This window comes from Sinocyclocheilus anshuiensis, unplaced genomic scaffold (genome assembly GCF_001515605.1).
Source record: "Sinocyclocheilus anshuiensis isolate Anshui unplaced genomic scaffold, SAMN03320099.WGS_v1.1 scaffold160, whole genome shotgun sequence".
Lineage (NCBI taxonomy): Eukaryota > Metazoa > Chordata > Actinopteri > Cypriniformes > Cyprinidae > Sinocyclocheilus > Sinocyclocheilus anshuiensis.
In genome coordinates this window covers 577,269-594,386 of record NW_015554119.1, presented here as the reverse complement: position 1 = coordinate 594,386, position 17,118 = coordinate 577,269, and the positions used below count along the sequence as shown (strand labels likewise).

General features: G+C 36.9%; 2 protein-coding genes and 1 long non-coding RNA gene across 5 annotated transcripts in view; 2 read left to right on the top strand and 1 right to left on the bottom strand.

Annotated features, from left to right (window-relative positions):
* LOC107670014 (CUB domain-containing protein 1-like) overlaps positions 1-5,922 on the bottom strand; it is a 12,122-nt gene extending 6,200 nt beyond the window's left edge. Inside the window, exons 1-2 of one of the 3 annotated variants that reach the window (XM_016462480.1) lie at positions 5,473-5,922; positions 578-793 (exon numbers count right to left, since the gene is read on the bottom strand). In XM_016462480.1, the coding sequence (XP_016317966.1) occupies positions 578-793; positions 5,473-5,536 (280 nt within the window). In that variant the 5' untranslated portion in view covers positions 5,537-5,922. The other 2 variants (XM_016462482.1, XM_016462481.1) reach the window with 2 other exon arrangements.
* A 512-nt stretch (positions 5,923-6,434) lies between these two features.
* LOC107669936 (LIM domain-containing protein 1-like) lies at positions 6,435-12,855 on the top strand. Its single transcript, XM_016462373.1, has 8 exons — positions 6,435-6,450; positions 8,943-9,044; positions 10,321-10,388; positions 10,471-10,533; positions 11,239-11,369; positions 11,577-11,628; positions 11,762-11,834; positions 12,707-12,855. Exons 1-8 carry the CDS (start codon positions 6,435-6,437, stop codon positions 12,853-12,855), a joined length of 654 nt encoding a protein of 217 aa, XP_016317859.1.
* Positions 12,856-15,515: 2,660 nt separating this feature from the next.
* On the top strand, positions 15,516-16,193 carry LOC107669978 (uncharacterized). Its single transcript, XR_001632054.1, has 4 exons — positions 15,516-15,566; positions 15,664-15,820; positions 15,901-16,009; positions 16,094-16,193. It is a non-coding gene; the product is annotated as an uncharacterized LOC107669978 (long non-coding RNA).
* Positions 16,194-17,118: the final 925 nt, after the last annotated feature.

The window sequence follows — 17,118 nt, the reverse complement described above, 5'->3', positions numbered from 1 at the left end:
CTGTAAGTATGTTTTGTTATTAGTTTAAGTATTTGCTATTGACTGTTCAAATGCGGAGTTTTGCGCATCGTGTGCATGTGTGTGTGTGTGTGTGAGAGAGAGAGACAGGGTCACAACCGTCTTAACCGTGGCTTGTGTAATGCAAACACATACCAGCTTCATCACTGTGTCTGTCACGCAACTCTGTTCCCCTTTCGGGCTCTGTCTTTACATTTATTTTGAAAGATGAAGCTCGTGATTATGGTAAGGGGCGTTACATTTCCGACGAGTGCTTGCAGTGTTCGGCCAATCACAATGCACTGGGTCAGCTGGCCAATCAGAGCAGTCTGCGCTTGTCGGAAGGAGGGACTTTGTAGAAAACGAAGCATTTGAGAGAAGCGAGGCATAGAGGACCTACAATAATGTACAGTATTTGAAAACTAATGTCTTTTTTGAACATTAAAACATGTCAACATATTCTGTTACACCAAATACACAAAATAATGATCTTTAAAAAAGCATCATATGACCCCTTTAAGTGATTTAGAAGGTGATTTGTATCAAATGGATAATTCAGGCTCTGCATGTTGTTACTTACCCATTTCTTGGTTGATCTCCACAGTAAAGATGTCCCCCGGCTGAGAGCAGTTGAAAGTCACGATGGTGGGCCGAGCTTCAAAAAGTCTGAGGTTGGAGTTACAGGTCTGAAACGGACCTTCATCTTTACACACACTACAGTCCAGACCCTGTCCTGTCTTCTTGCTGAAGTTTATGATGGTGCCAGAGTCAGGAGTCACCTCTATTTTATGACACTCTGCAAAAAAAAAAAGGGAATAAATAAATAAAATCTATAATTAATTAATTGATAAAAAATAAAATAATAATAATGCATATATTTTTATAGAATTATTGGAATGCATAATAATGTATTAAAATGCATTATTTTATATTTATGATTTAAGTACAGTGGAGATCAAAATTAGAGAACAATTTATGAATTATTTTTTCAGAAATAATGTAATCTTCATCGTTCAAAATTTGAAGGAATTTTAGTTGTGGCTATACCATGCTAGTAGAACAGTGTTTTACAAAATAACCAAGGCACTTCAACGAAAACCCTTTATTTTGAAACACAGTGATCCAAATGAACAGCAATGATTGTAGCACGAAGAAAGATTAGCCTACAACTAAAATTGCAGTCAAAAATGAGTAGGAAGTGTAGAGGCCCCTGCTTTGAATGACTTCAGCAGTCTCTCACACTGCTCTGGTGTGATCTTGGTCCACTCTTCTTCCACAGTTCGGGGATTGTAGTGGGTTTCTTAGCCATAATTTTGACACCAAGGATTTTCCAGAGATTTTTTTTTGTTGGTTTTAGATCAGGACTCTGGGCTGGCCATTTCATTATTTCAATGTTTTCAGCTTCAAGGAACTGCTTTATCCGTTTTGCTGTGTGACAGGGGGCATTGTCTTGCATGAAAATTGCTGGCTGATTGGCCGATGAAAACAGGGAAGGAACCGTATGTTGCCGCAGGAGGTTCTGATAAACATTTGCATTCAATTTGAACCAGTTCTCCTCTCTCCACACAACATGCTCCTCAGCAAAGGTTAGTCTAGCCTTTTGATTCTTTCTGCTGATGAGAGGCATGGTCACTGCAGAGTGCGCTTTCAGTCCAAATTCTCTTAAACGTTGAGACACTGTATGCCGAGACAGGTCTTTACCCTGTTCAGCGCTGAACTGGTGAGCAATTCCAGCTGCAGTGTTGAACCGATTCCCCATCTAGAGTCTCCACATTATCCTGTCCTCTCGTGCATTTGTCTTTAGTGGACGACCAGCCTTTTTGGGGGACTTGAATGAGTTAGTGACATTGTAAAGATGCAATATTCTAGAAATCACAAATTTGGAACGACCAACTTCTCTTGCAGTGGGTGAAAGGGTCATTCATCCCTTGGCCTTCATCTGGACAACCTGCTGTCAGAGGGTTTCAATAACTTTAGAACGGCTCACCATCTTGCAAAGTCAGTGAAAACTGGAAAGTTAGGCTGCCAGTTAAATAGGGTTAGTCTGATAATTATCACCAGGTGTCAGATTAACACCAATAACTGGGAGGTATCTGAAAGTGTTCTTTAATTTTGAACAGAGTTCTTCTTCAAATATCTCATTTAAGTTTTTTATACTGTGCTTCAGAATAGAAATTTTGTTATCAATAAGTGTGCTATATTGTAATAAATTCTATAAATTATAATAAATGCTTAAATTAATAAAATTAAAACGTTATTTAAATGCATTAAATATATATTAAGTATAATAAAATGCTACAACAATTTAAATTAAAAATGAAATCTACAAATAATATAATTTATTTTTATATATATTTTATTTTTAATTCAATTTTTTTTTTTTTGCTATTGCCTTGAAAGGACCTTCCATTTGTTTTCTTGTTGTTGTTTTTCTCTCTCTTCCTCATTTAGATTGACTTTTTGTTTATTGGATTCATATTATTTTTGCTTTTTATGAACAGGCCTTTATTTGGACTTATTCTATTAGAAAAATTATGCAATAAAATTTACAATCAAGCATTTAACTTCTTGGACACAGACTTGCCCTACGAAACAATCAATAAAGAGCCAAAGGAACAGCTTGGATGAAGCAGAGAGCTGTAACCCACATGAAACCAAACAGAAAAAAACAAACACAAAGAACTGATTCACACAAAGTAAAAGCTGGAACAGTAAGAGTCCATGAGCGAACATATCCGCACAATTCACTACACATGTCAAGCATTCTGGGATCCTCCCTGATTACATTAAGAAAAAAAAGAGCACCTTGCCCATAATAACTCTGAGAAATGCTGACATTGCAGAAGGTTTGGCGCATGATAGAATGTAGCTCCACTCAAAAAAAAAGCTTGTTGGTCTAACTTAATATTATGCCACATATTTCCACACAGTTGAACTGATTTATTTTAATGTAAATTAGGTTAATTGTCCTGATGAGTAAAATTCATGCTAATTTAATGAGATCACACCAATTGAATTTGACATATTCTGTGAATGTTCCCTGAACATAATTCACTCTTGTTGATCCAACCAGTGCTGTTGCTGTTGTGTGAGTTTTCTGCATTTTCATGAGAATGGAAAGACCTGTTAGAGTTTAAGTGTTTAATTATTTTGAACATTTAAAAGAGTTTATAGAATATAAAATTTTTTATTTTTTTTTTGCATACCATTGTGACGAAGAGGGGAGCTTGTGCTTAGGTTGTCAGTAGCTGTCATACACACACATAAATGTTCCACGATCGTTTGATTGTGAAGGGTAGAAATGATGACCATAAAGAGTCAATATAAATCATGTGCTTGCCATCAAGCCATTTCATTTGATTTATTCTTATAAGAACTAATAGCCAACATAACACTTGCTCACATTCAAAGGATAACTTTAGTAGCGTGCAAGTAATGATCGAGTAAAAGTGTTCTCATCACTGGCATTAGCAGAGTTACTGCTTATCGAGAACAACATCATTTTAGCTCATGCACCCATAGCCTAACCACAAGGTCTACACTTCAGCATAATGGTAACCTCAAAAATCAACAAACTCTGTTAAATGTCAAATATAACTGAACAACAAACACTGGTCAAATGCATCAAGATCTCTAACCTTACTTGATCAGAAGATGCTCACGAGTTTAGACATTATTTCGATTGCACAAATCTAACTTTCAACAAGACAGAAGCAACCACGCAGAAGAGAAACATCCACTGTCTCATATTACCCCATAAGAATGGCTACAACATCCGCCAATATTTACTCATGTTTGTGACAACAACAATCAGTAAACACACACCTCCGTCTCCAGCCTCTAGCCTGAACCAGGTGAAACTAAATCCATCAATCCAGACCATCAGTTAACATCTTGTGAAGCAAACAAAGCTGCTTGTTTGTAAGAAGCAAATCCATCATTAAGGCGTTTTAACTTCAAACCATCACTTCAGTCCATAATCCATAATAATACTTTCTCCAGTGGAAAAAGTCCATCTCCTGTTGTCCTCTCACATCAAAATCCACTGACATATTTGTTTGGAACTGTAAACGGTGCATATTTCTCTCCTGATTCGGACAAGATTACGTTTCCATTGGCTAAAGCAATAATATGGATAGATGACTCATATTTTGGCCAGATGCAATGGTTTAAAGTTAAAAATGTCTTAATGATCGATTTGTTTTTCACTTTGCAAAACATTAAATGATGACTGGAGTTGTGTGGATTATTGTGATGTTTTTATCGGCTGTCTGGACTCTCATTCTGACGGCACCCATTCACGAGCAAGTGATGTAATGCTACATTTCTCCAAATCTGTTACAATGAAGGAAAACTCACCTACATCTTGGATGGCTGAGACTAAGTACATTTTGAGCAAATGGGGAAACTATTCCTTTAACCAAGTTACTTGTTTAACTTAACTGTTAAAGTTTTGATGTACATTTTCAGGTTTAGCCATCTGTGTGGCATTGAATAAACACAACTTCATCATATGACACTTTTAATCTAATTACTAAAATAAAATGCATAATATGTTTAGGAAACATTTTAGAACAGGCAAAATCTGTTACCAAAACTTTCAAATAACCCATTAAACTAGACACTCTCCAGAATGCTCCGGAATTTATAACTTCATGAAAATGTGTAATTCTCTCCTATATCTGCACAGGAAAAATGAACAAATCACACACTTGGCTCATTTTAATCATTTAAAATCACAGCTTTGACCGTCAATACATCAGCAACACTTTGAAGGTCACTTTCAAAGCTGTGAAAATGAAAGTCCATTGACCCTAAAGCTGAAATGTCAATAGAAAAGCAAACAACCGTTGACATTCTCAGACATGCATTTCACTATAGAGAAAACAGTGAAAGTCTTATGTTTTTCCCTCCTTGCCCAAGAGCACGTTACAGCAAACCGCCCTCCATTTGTACAGTAACAGATTGCTAGTCAATAATTAACAAGTTGTTTTTCACAGCATCTGTCAGAAATGCAAATGACAGTGCTCATTTTTATACTAGGCCACGAGGGAGGCCAGATTCAGATCTGTTGGGAAGAACTATATAAATATTACTCATTTATATGCATTAGTATAAACAACTTGTTATAAATACCCATCATGCATTTCCCTGGTTCAATGAAATGGAATGTCTCGATATAAAAACGCAATAGACTTTAAAACGACAAACTCTCACAGTAGCTCAAACTGTCAAATCATTATACCTGCTCACTTTTTAAGCTTTTAATGTCAAATATATAAACATATTTTATAGATTTCGATTGCTCGGAACATTAAACCTTCATAAACGATTAATAAATGTCAGTAGCGAGGATGTTAAAAACGTGTTTGGGGTGGTGCTTCTTTGTAGACTCACCTGAGATTTTCGGAATCTGCAAATGTCAGTAGCGAGGATGTTAAAAACGTGTTTGGGGTGGTGCTTCTTTGTACTCACCTGAGATTTTCGGAATCTGTAGTAAAATCAATCCAATGAACACTGGAAACACACAAGAGCCCATCGTTCTCCTTCAGAGGTTCCTGAACTTTCCAAAATAATATGTGTGCGTTTTAAAAATCGTTATTTGATTTAAATCCTTGGATCGTGCATGGTGGATTGAGTTTGTCTGACGCTACACAGGCGCTTCCTGGTTCTGATACCTGTTGTGCTCAGAGAAGGGCGAGTGCGCGCGCAAGCTACCTGTCCAAACTTGCGTTCAGGATCTGGAAAAGTGCGATTGCATTATTCAAAAAACAGTTTAACTTACATTAAGCGAAGCGATTCTGATAGATCCAAAAGACTTAACCTTAAAATTACGCACAAATCAGGAAACAACAGATTAACACTTCGTTCAGTTTTTCAGACACAAAATCCTGCCGATTTAACGTCTGTGATAGTTCACGTTTACAAGATAAACTAACATGATTTTTTTTGTTTTCCTCAGTCAGGATTGATTCAGCCCTGCATGAGGACAATGCGTAATATTCAAGAGCCAAGAGGTCCTCTATTGGAAGGTTATCGAGAGAACGTCATCACAACTAATTAATATTCATGATGCATTCCTTCACTGAGGTAGGATGTGTAATTTCGCCCAGATTTAATTTGTGTTTATGAACAGAAGTTGTCGTTTGACTGTTGTTAAACTAAACTTTAAGTAAGGTTGCATTATTTTAATTATAATTTTTTTTAACTGTTTTAAACTCCCTTTTGTTTTGTGTTGTATTGAAAACGTGTTTTTTTTTTTCTGAAAAGATTATAATTGTGTGTCTGCACAATATCGTTTTTACAAATATTGTAATATTTATTGATAATAATTTTAATGCAATTATTATTAATAATGAAATGCATTATATTGTGTAAATATCTCCAGGAAAACGTGTAAAATAAATTTTTTCTCACTATCTTGCTTTCAAATGGGGATGTCGTGGCCTAATGGTTAGAGAGTCAGACTCATAACCCAAAGGTTGCGGGTTCGAGTCTCGTACCGGCAGGGATTGTAGGTGGAGGGAGTGAATGTACAGCACTCTCTCCCACCTTCAATACCACGACTGAGGTGCCCTTGAGCAAGGCACCGAACCCCCAACTGCTCCCCGGGCGCCGCAGCAAAAAAATGGCTGCCCACTGCTCCGGGTGTGTGTTCACGGTGTGTGTGTGTTCACTGCTGTGTGTGTGCACTTTGGATGGGATAAATGCAGAGCACTAATTCCAAGTATGGGTCACCATACTTGGCCACATGTCACGTCACTTCACTTCAAATAATGAGTCCACACTTGCCTGCAGACAACAGCATTCCAGTTTTTCAATGTCAACAGAGGTGTGTGTTCACGGTGTGTGTTCACTGCTGTGTGTGTGCACTTTGGATGGGATAAATGCAGAGCACTAATTCCAAGTATGGGTCACCATACTTGGCCACATGTCACGTCACTTCACTTCAAATAATGAGCCTGCAGACAACAGCATTCCAGTTTTTCAATGTCAACAGCCCGGAGGCATATACAGCACTTTAATAAAGCAAAAGTCACCAAGCACGAACAGATATCTAGATTATAACCCATCCAACAGGTATCACAAGAGACAACACTTTCATAATATTTCTTGTTTTGTTTTGCCCTTTCTGATCTCATACATCTCCATTTACATACCATTAAAACCATGTGACTGTGGGAAATGAATTATTGAAATGCATTTCTTTTAAATAGTGTATAGAATGTCATCTATGATTGATCATCAAAGCATTCAAATAGAAAATCGTCCCATTAATGGGCTATTGTCTCATAAATTAGCCCTGTGGTTACAGATTTTGAGGAGCCTTTAAATGACAGTTTCTCACACGTTAAAATCTTTTCTACAAGCAAAACACTCAGCGCCATTATGTCATTTTCCAAAAGGAAGACATGTTTCTGAAAAGCATAAATAATTAATTCACAATCTGTTAAACCCTGTTTTGCACCATAGACAAAACTGCATTCAATAGCCAGCACTCAATCAATCAGCAGAAACCTGTGGGAATGAGAAATTCAACTTCAGGCAATGGATGTTGTGATGCAGATTTTCTGGCCTGATTGAAACCAGAGACAAAATGCAAAAGACAACATATTGGGTAAGTGTTATTGCACATTTTGTATATATATAATCATTATTAATTAAGTCATGTCATTCAAGTCATGTCAGTATATGTGCATCATGGAGTTTGAACCCAGTGGAAATATTTTAATGTTATTTTTCCAACTAAATCGAAATCAGTCTTTTGTTGTTGTTATTGTTGTCTCAAAAGAGTTTGATTATGCCTTAAAAGTTGTATTTTTGTGCTTGTAGTTTTGCAAAATGTGTCTTTAGTTTTAAGATAAAACTAATAAACTAATGATACTAATTATTTATAATATTTTTATGATATATATAGTTGAGACTTATACATATTCAGTTGTTGAAATAATTAACAAAATGTGTCATAAGAGTATATATACGTATATATTATTTATTTCTTTATTTATTTTACTTGCAGTTACTGCAGTAACTCATGTGAACTAGACTGATGTCATCAGTCCCATGTAATATCTCAGCAGGTCCATGATACACAGCTGTTAGTGATATATATATATATATCATATATATCCATCAATGGCCTTCACAGTGTCTCCTCTCTCACACGTATGCTAAAGCACATATAAACACACCCTCACACACTGGAGAATTCACAGTATGTTCTCCACTTACAGCCGGAGACAGAGTCTGTCTGCAGGAGCTGGACATCAGTGACACTTTACTATCCCTGTCTGGGACACAAAGAAAATGGACACAGATTCTCTATGCTTTGGTAATATTCATGCCATGAATCTAAATGTGGGATGATGGGAAAATGTTTGCATGTGCATAATGTTTACAGTTCAGTTTATCAAGCTGAACAATTGTTTATGATAGAATATGAGATGTTTGCATGTTTACATTTGCTGTAATGTCTCTTATAAAGCATATGGAAAAAGTCTTTATAATTTAATGCAGTTCGATTAGTTAAATAGGCAGACTTCAGTGCTTTTGTCACTTTGTTCAGGGGTGTAAACTAGATATTCTGTTAAAGTTAAGATATGTTTACACAAGTATACTTTATTATTTATTTAACCAAACATTTCCTTTAGTGTAAGTACTTAATTAAATAAATAGATAAATAAGAATTTTATTGAATAAGTACTGAATAAATATTTAATTTCTTTATAACCAGTCAGATGAACTAAAGAATCAGAGAGTTTAAATCTGATACAGAACCTTTTCAATCACTTTTTGTTTAATGGCTTGAAATATGGCACTTTGATATACATTATGTTACTAAAATTCATATACCATGGTCTTTTTTAATTCTGAAAGTAATTTACACCCCTGCGTTGATTATCAGTGAAAAGCAGAATCTTCTGTGTGTTGTCTGCCGTCTGCAGGTACGTGCACAAAGTGCACCAGAGACGTTTACGGTGCTGATCAGGCCTGCCAAGCCATGGGACAAGTGTACCATGACAGCTGCTTCACCTGCTATGCCTGCGGTACTACAGCTCATGTATCAGTTCAGATGCATGGGAATATTAGACAGGGCTGATGACATGAGTATATACACACAAAACACATCAGTGCATCATGGCACTTTTTTATTTTACATTGTGTATGTTTACACTTTACATATTACAGAGCCCCTAAAATGACATGGTAATGATAAAAACAAGTGAGAGGAAAAAAGTATATTGCAATGCTTTTGCATTCCCCCAAGAAACTTCATAGTAAAGAAACGCAAATGTTTCTTGGGGGAACGCAAAACTTTTGCGAGTGAATGCAAAGTTTATCAGTTTATCATCTCAATAGCTTTGCAAAAGAATGCAAATGTTTTGCGAGCGAAAGCAACATTTTTGGGGGGCAAAGTTTCTTGCATTAATGCAATAATTTTGCATTTGCATAAAATTGCATTAAAGGGTTAGTTCACCCAAAAATGAAAATTAGCTCATAAATTACTCACCCTCAAGTCATCCTAGGTGTATATGACTTTCTTCTTTCAGACGAATCCAGTCGGAGTTATATTAAAAATGGTCTTTGATCTTTCAAGCTGTTTAATGCCACTCAGCGGGTGTTGCATGCTTCAGTCCAAAAGAAGTTAAATAAAAAGCGGCCATCCATAAAAAAAAATGTCTCGCACGGCTCCGGGGGGTGAACAAAGGCTTTCTGTAGCGAATCGATGTGTTTTTGTAAGAAAAATATCCATATTCAAAATGTAATAATCACTTTAATGTAGCTTGCGCTCACTGTTGTAAACAGAAGCAGTTCCAGGAGGATGACGTCACACGCTTGAGGTATTCGGCCAATCACAACGCACTGGATAGCTGGCCAATCACAGCACACCTCGCTTTTTCGGACCGATGAGCTTTGTAAAAATCGACGCGTTTCTAAAAGGCGGAGGAGGAGGAGAAACAATAATGTACAGTATGTGGAAAATAATGTTTTTTTAACTTTAAACCACATAGACACATTTCATTACACCAAATACACAAAATAATGTTCTTTTTAGCAGCATCATATGACCCCTTTAAAGAACCATCTCTTTCTTACCTTTTTATAATCTGAAGAACCTTCTTTCGCCTAAAAGAACCTTTTGTGAAATAGAAAGGTTCTTCAGATGTTAAAGGTTCTTTATGGAACCATTTAGACAAAAAGTTTCTTCTATGGCATCGTGAAGCACCTTTATTTTTAAGAGTGTATGTAGTGCTTCACAACATGCAGATTTTACGTGTCAATAAACTATCAAGTGGATGTTTTCTCATCTCTTTGACGCAGGCCAGAAACTGAATGGAAAGCCGTTTTATGACTTTTCAGGACAGGTGTTCTGTGAGGAGGATTATTTGGTCTGTGGTCTCGTCTTGTTTGTTAATTATTTCTTAAATTAAATTTAGAAGATTGTGCTTTTAATGCTTCCTTGTTTTGTAGTATTCCAGCGTTAAGCACTTTGCAGAGGTCTGCACATCCTGCGGATATTTAATCACAGATATGGTCAGCTTGAAACCATTTTGAGTGTGTTTTAATGGATAGAAAGAATTTTGATTAATGTTTCTGTAAGGTGATCGCGTCCGGGGGCACCACTTTGTGGGGAGATCACGTCCGGGGGCACCAAGGCATGTACCAACAATTGGAATTTACATTTAACCCAGGTCCCAGACCTGGGTGGTCTACACCTTAATGGGAACAGAAGATAATTTGCATGGAATGACCCTCTACAGTAATCAAAGTATCTCTTAACTCTTAGGATCTGTTTTATCTTTTAGTCTACTTTTGTAAGATTAAGACCATTGTACCACTTGCCCTGAAACTATTCAAATGAAACCAAACATGACTGTAAATCTTATTTGCATTCATATAGAACATTATATTCTTGACCATTCTGAGTGAATTAGACGGAGGGAGGAGATGAAAAGGAACTGATGCATATGTGAGAGAGGCGTTTCCTGCACCGCCACTCTGTGGGGTGTCTTGAAGATGCCAGTGTATTGTCTGTTTCTCAGGAGATCAAAGTATCGGAACTGATGCATATGTGAGAGACGTTTTCCCGCATTTTCTCTCAGTGAGATGCAGATGTCTGTATGTTAATGCACTGTGTGTGTATTGTCTGTCTCAGAAGTATCTGAATTTCTTGTATCTTTACATTTCCTACCACACGATCCATTAGTTAATCACTAAGATGACCTCTGACCCCTTTAGGTGCTCCAGGCTTTGGGAAAGTCCTTCCATCCCGACTGTTTCCGCTGTGTCATCTGTAATGAGACACTGGAGGGACAGCCATTCAGTGTAGACACACAAAACAAGATATATTGTGTGAAAGATTACCACAGGTGAACAGCACGCTGACATGGACACTTACAGACTGCACAGACAATGTACACTCAGTGAATATATAATCTAGTTATGGATTAATGGTAGATTAGATTAAAAGTAACCCAAGTTATAACACGTGAACATTCTTCCATTATCTCATTCATTCAATGCATTTAATAGTTATGTCTGATTGTATTTTCTATGGTATATTTTTTCTTGGATAGGTTTCTGGCACAGACCTGTGCTATATGTGAACAGCTCATCCTGCCCAATAAGGTTCTACAGTTTTTATTATTATTATTATTAGTTTGCAGATAGCATGTGTAATTTTTGATATCACATGTAATATTTGATATACATCTATTGGACAAATGATCATGTAGTGATTTGGGTTTGTTTATGTCTACAGGGTTCAAATGAGATTGTTCGAGTGATGTCCATGGGAAAAAGCTACCACATGGCCTGTTTCGAAGGAAAAAGCGGCATTTAATAACTGTTTATTTAATTCATTCTGAAGAAACTAATAATTTATAATTCATGTTTTTTAGTACCACTGTATTGTTACAGTTACTACCCAGCTCTTATATTCATTCAAAGAAAGGTTTTCCTATTAATTAATTAGAGAAGAGTCCATTTTTATGGGCATTATGTGTTTTAGAGAGACTTGAGTAAGAGTTGATTCTCCCTACATACTTTTAGGTCGTAAAAGTATATCTGATCTGGCTGAGGGGTCCTGGTTGCCATGGTAACCAGGGGCTTGGGGTCGTTCCCAGACATGCTGGCACCCAGTATGTTTATTGGGTGAGGGGTCTGTGATTGCTTGTTAATCTAATGAATAATTGATTTGTTAAATCTAATGAACAAATGTGTGTCTGATTGGTCCAAATGCTACAATAATCATTTTAATTTTAAGAATTGTTTTCACAGCATTTCAACATTGCATCAACTACTGATGAACACATTCATTTATATTTGAATTATCACTCAGTGAGTTATTTAACCATGTCTTTGGAAGGCTTTTGTCTTATAAACACATTAAAGTGCACAAATTCACTTTATTTCTTATTTATGTGTAATACAGGGATTCCCAAGCTTTTTTGTCATCTGAACCTCTTTCACCTAATATATTTACTTGAAGTACCCCTCAGATTTGAAGAATTATAGTATTTCAGCTTAAATTAAATGAAAATTAGAAATTTTGCCTTGGCAACTGAAACAAAGTAAGTTTAAAATGTAATACTTTTAGTTTTAGTAATCAATTATAACCCTGGGGTGAACTGTGGCATCTTCTTGAATTAAATTCTATATTTGACACAAAATGATGGCTCATTATTTGCATCTCTGTGTGTTTTAGGTCTGGAGACTCTGTGTTACCTGGAGCTTCATCCTCAACAGTGGGTGGAGCTTCTTCATCTGACGCTCTCCATCATCTGTAAACTGCAGTGTTTTACGGCGGTCCGCAACAACTCCTCAAAATCACCAAATTACACGTTCACAATCTGAGTAGCTTTCGATGCTTTTAGAAGCTCATCAGTGCTGATTGTGTCATTTTGTATGTTGTTAGCAGTGTTGCCAACTTCTTTCAATAGAAAGTAGCTAAAGCCAGTTTGAAAAGTCGCTAAATGTCGCCAGATGACGTCATACATTAATTAGCATATTAATGACATCGCTAAGGTTTGTCGCTAAGGTTTGTCCAAGAAGTCGCTAGATTTGGGGGGTCTGAAAAGTCGCTAAATCTAGCGACAAGTCCTATGGGAAGCCAAACAACCCAAAAGTGGGACGAAACAGCGTGGTATTAAAGTGTTCACACCACGCTGACCTGTCATTACAACATTACTCTCCGCAGAAGTTCGTGTTTTTTTCCTGCACATAACATAATGAAGATCAGTATTAAGTTATTACATTTCTTTTGCTTACCTTTCTACTACATGTAAACAGTTGTACTTTGAAAAACTGCAAATATAAAATATATAAGACTTTAATAAATTTACAATACCATAGTCCTCTTGAGGAGCACACCCAGCTTCTAGTATATATATTTTTTTTATTTTGTACTTAGTTATTATTGTTGTCGTCCAGTTCTACATTCAGCACAATATTGCCCATTTTAAATTTGAACTAGTATATATATGGGATTTTTGTTGTCTCTAGTAAAGAGAACGTTGTTATTTAACTTTAACATTGCAATTTTATATAATGGATACGGTTTGTAAGGCTTTTCTCTACACTCCAAATTAAATTAATTAATTTTAATTAATTTTTAAAAACTCTTTAAAAATTAGGTACAGTGTATGTAAATTCAATATGATGTATTTTGAATTTTGCACTGCATTGTGTTTTAGGTTTATCGGAAAACACATTAAAATTAACCATGATTTTATTACACTAACCTTTTAACCATATATTTGTAGTTAAACTGTGGGTTAAAAAAATGACAATCAATCCATGGTTACTGCACTTTTACTATAGTAAAACCATTGTTAATTTCCGTATTTCCATAAGGGAAAATGTATGTCCTGACAGAAAAGTATCCGTACATTTTACTCTTTTTTTCCAAGTATAATCATATGCTACAGTTACACAAATATCCTTAAATGTAAAATTTACTTAATATATGCCTTGATGAACGAAACCATAAAATATTTTAATTCTAAGCGGATAAATGGAAGTTTCTGCTGTGAACGTGACCACTAAATATAGGCTATACATGCTTCAAAGTAGCTAACACTACTGTTTACATGTAGTAATATGAAAGATAATAAGCAAAATAAATGTAATAACTCTTCATTATGTTATGTGCAGGAAAAAAACACGAACTTCTGCGGAGAGTAATGTTCGCGCTGCGCTGCTGTAACTGATCAGCGCCGCTCAGTCAGTTCGGTGGCGCTAGTAAACACGTCCTCTCTGCGCTGTCGAGTCGGTCGCGCAACTCGGTCCATTGAGCCGCGCGCGAACACTTTAATACCACGCTGTCTCGTCCCACTTTTGGGTTGTTTGGCTTCCCATACAAACGCATGGCAGGGGAGCGTGTGGAGTCATGTGATACTCTGGAGTTTGATGTGGTGGAGCTGGCGGACACTACGGACTGGCAGCTTCCTCTATTGAAGAGAGGCCTGAGACTATAGACATAATAAATACCTAGACGCCTCATTGGCCGCTTTGAGCCATTGCTGCGATACGTCAACGCGTCCGCCATGTTTGTGAGGGCAAGAACGCTTAAAAATAAATGGAGGTAAACGGAGGAGCTGCGGTTTTTTCTGGATAAAAACACGATAACGTTTACATTTATCAACCGATTTCAGAGATTTTTGATCTACATGGAGTTAAAAATAACTCTGCCTCCAGTTATTGTGAAAACTCACACTTGTCTCACTTGTTGATTTGCCAGGCACAAGAACAGTTTCTTTCCCCAGGCAATCTACCTCATGAACAGTTAATGTTCTCCCATTGTGCAATTATAGTACAGTATGTGCAATAACCTTATACTTACTTATCACCCTAAACCCTAGTACATCCCTACAACTTATTTTATTTTATTCTATTCCTACTCCATTTATAGCACACCTGTACATACAATTTATTCGCGGTCGAGCGGCCAATGAGGCGTCTAGGTATTTATTACGTCTATGCCTGAGACAGCTGCAGTGGGGCTCAGACACAGGTGAGAGGAGACCATGTGATTCGCTGAACATCTGATGCATGTTACACACCAAACGGACTTAAAAACGACTAATCAATTTACAGGAGAGGACACAGCAGTGGTGTAGTCGGGGCCATACGCAAATATACGCCGTATGCTTACTTTTTCCCCCGGGATGTTTGCGTATTAGCAAATTTAAGAAAATATTATCTGGAAATATTTATTTCATGAATTCATATCAAGTTATTTTTTTCTACCCAGTTGCATAAAATAAAACATTAAATTCAGATTTATCTGTAAAAAAATGTCATAATGAATACAATTCCAAAGCAACTTGAAATTATATATAGAACTGTAATGTGGTCAACAGACCTGAGACAACATGGAAGTCATGCAGTAGACTGCTATCTGTCTTAGAGTGCACTGCATTAATATTAATAAATGACTATATAAATGAAACTTTATTTGGGGGGGTGGGGGTAATAGGGTAATATTACTGGGTAATAGTAAACCACTTTTTTCTTTAGGACTACACCACTGGGACACAGCTGTACCAGCTCAAAACCTCCCGCAGGTCAGACCCACACACTCACCATGACTGAGCTCATCTAATCATTTATGCTCCTTCAGGAAATCACATCTCTTAGTGTATGTGTTGTGTTTGTGTGCAGCGTTGCGTACTGTAACTGCAGTCTGTGTATGGATGATCTGGAGGAAAGCAGGAGCCAGGCTCTCAAAGAGCTGCTGCGTGATTATTTCGACAAGAGGAGAAACCTGGACCTGAGCAAACACTATCAGGAGGACGAGGAGGAGCTCAACAAATGCAAGGTGTGACTCTTTCACGGTTTCGTTTATGATGTGAACTCTCATTTCTATCTCTGAATCCCGTTGTTGTATTTTGTTCTCAGATGAGGGACTGGGAGGCTCAGATCTGTGCGGACATCAGAGGTTTCCTGTCCAGTCGCAGTGATTAGAAGTTCTCTGGTCGAGCCGTGGCCAGAATCTTCCATGGCATCTGTGTGTTTCTTGTTATGTTTCTCTCCAGCTGCGGTCATCTTTTGATTTGAGAGTAATTGAGCATGTGTTTCGTTCCTCCCGCAGGAAGTCCGTGTTATCCAGCGCAGACGTACGGACGTGACCGAAGATACTGGAGGAAATCTATTGTGTTCACATGTTGTATTTTATAACTTCATATATAATAAAGGCCAGTTGTTTCTGGTTGAATCAGAATGATCTGTAAACACAGCAGTTGCTCAGTCTGTCCTGTAGTGGGCATTATTGTGCTTTTTTTTTTTTTGCTTTTTTTTTTTTATCACATCCAGATACATTTTAGTGTAAAATTACACATTTATACTAAACAATCCCAAACAACAGCTACTTAACTTTTATAATCATTTGTATAATATAAGTTCATCACAGACACAGGACTACCTTGAGTAGATGCTTACATGTTTTGTGTAGTATCTCCTACTGTAATTACAGCCATCACTTTTGAATATATATAAATATAAAAACCAACTCCAGAGTCGTAAAATAATCACACGTTATTTCCGGGTCCAATACATTGGTTTTCGTGCACGTCAGTAAGTCATTGACAGATTTCCCCCCCAGTCTTTGAAGCATATTTAAATTACTTCTTTTGTTCATTTTTTTGTTCAGTCATTTCTGTGGAAGTATAGAAAATAAAGCAGACATTTCTTTCCTCTGTTATCCTGTAGCCTAAGGGATCGCGCCAGCGCCGCCGAACCAAGAAGAGCAGTGTTGTGTTTCATATGAGATGTATATTAGCAAGAAATATAGTTGGGAAACAGACCGTAATATTAAGATCAGTCGTACGATCGTTTTTACGAACTTCTTAGGCTTATGAAGCTTTTGGGAAACGCAGCCCAGCCAGTTTGAAGAAACGTTATTGTGACTAATTTGCAGAGCGGAACATGAGATGAACTCTTATTCTGTGTGATGGGATATAGGCAATAAAGACAGGCTGAGAAAAAAAAGTGGCGTTTTTAGGGCCACCCACGCACAAATAGCAAGCTAATTTTTTAACCCACGAACAAAAAATACGAAAAATCTAGCTTAATTTTCGTTTGCCCGTTTGCCAAACAGAACGAAATAATAATAATAAT

Excerpts from the sequence above, each read along its gene's own strand:
- LOC107669936 (XM_016462373.1), top strand. Across the intron at positions 10,534-11,238 it reads GATATTTAATCACAGATATG|GTGCTCCAGGCTTTGGGAAA; the intron begins GTCAGCTTGAAA and ends TGACCCCTTTAG. Across the intron at positions 11,629-11,761 it reads AGCTCATCCTGCCCAATAAG|GGTTCAAATGAGATTGTTCG; the intron begins GTTCTACAGTTT and ends TTATGTCTACAG.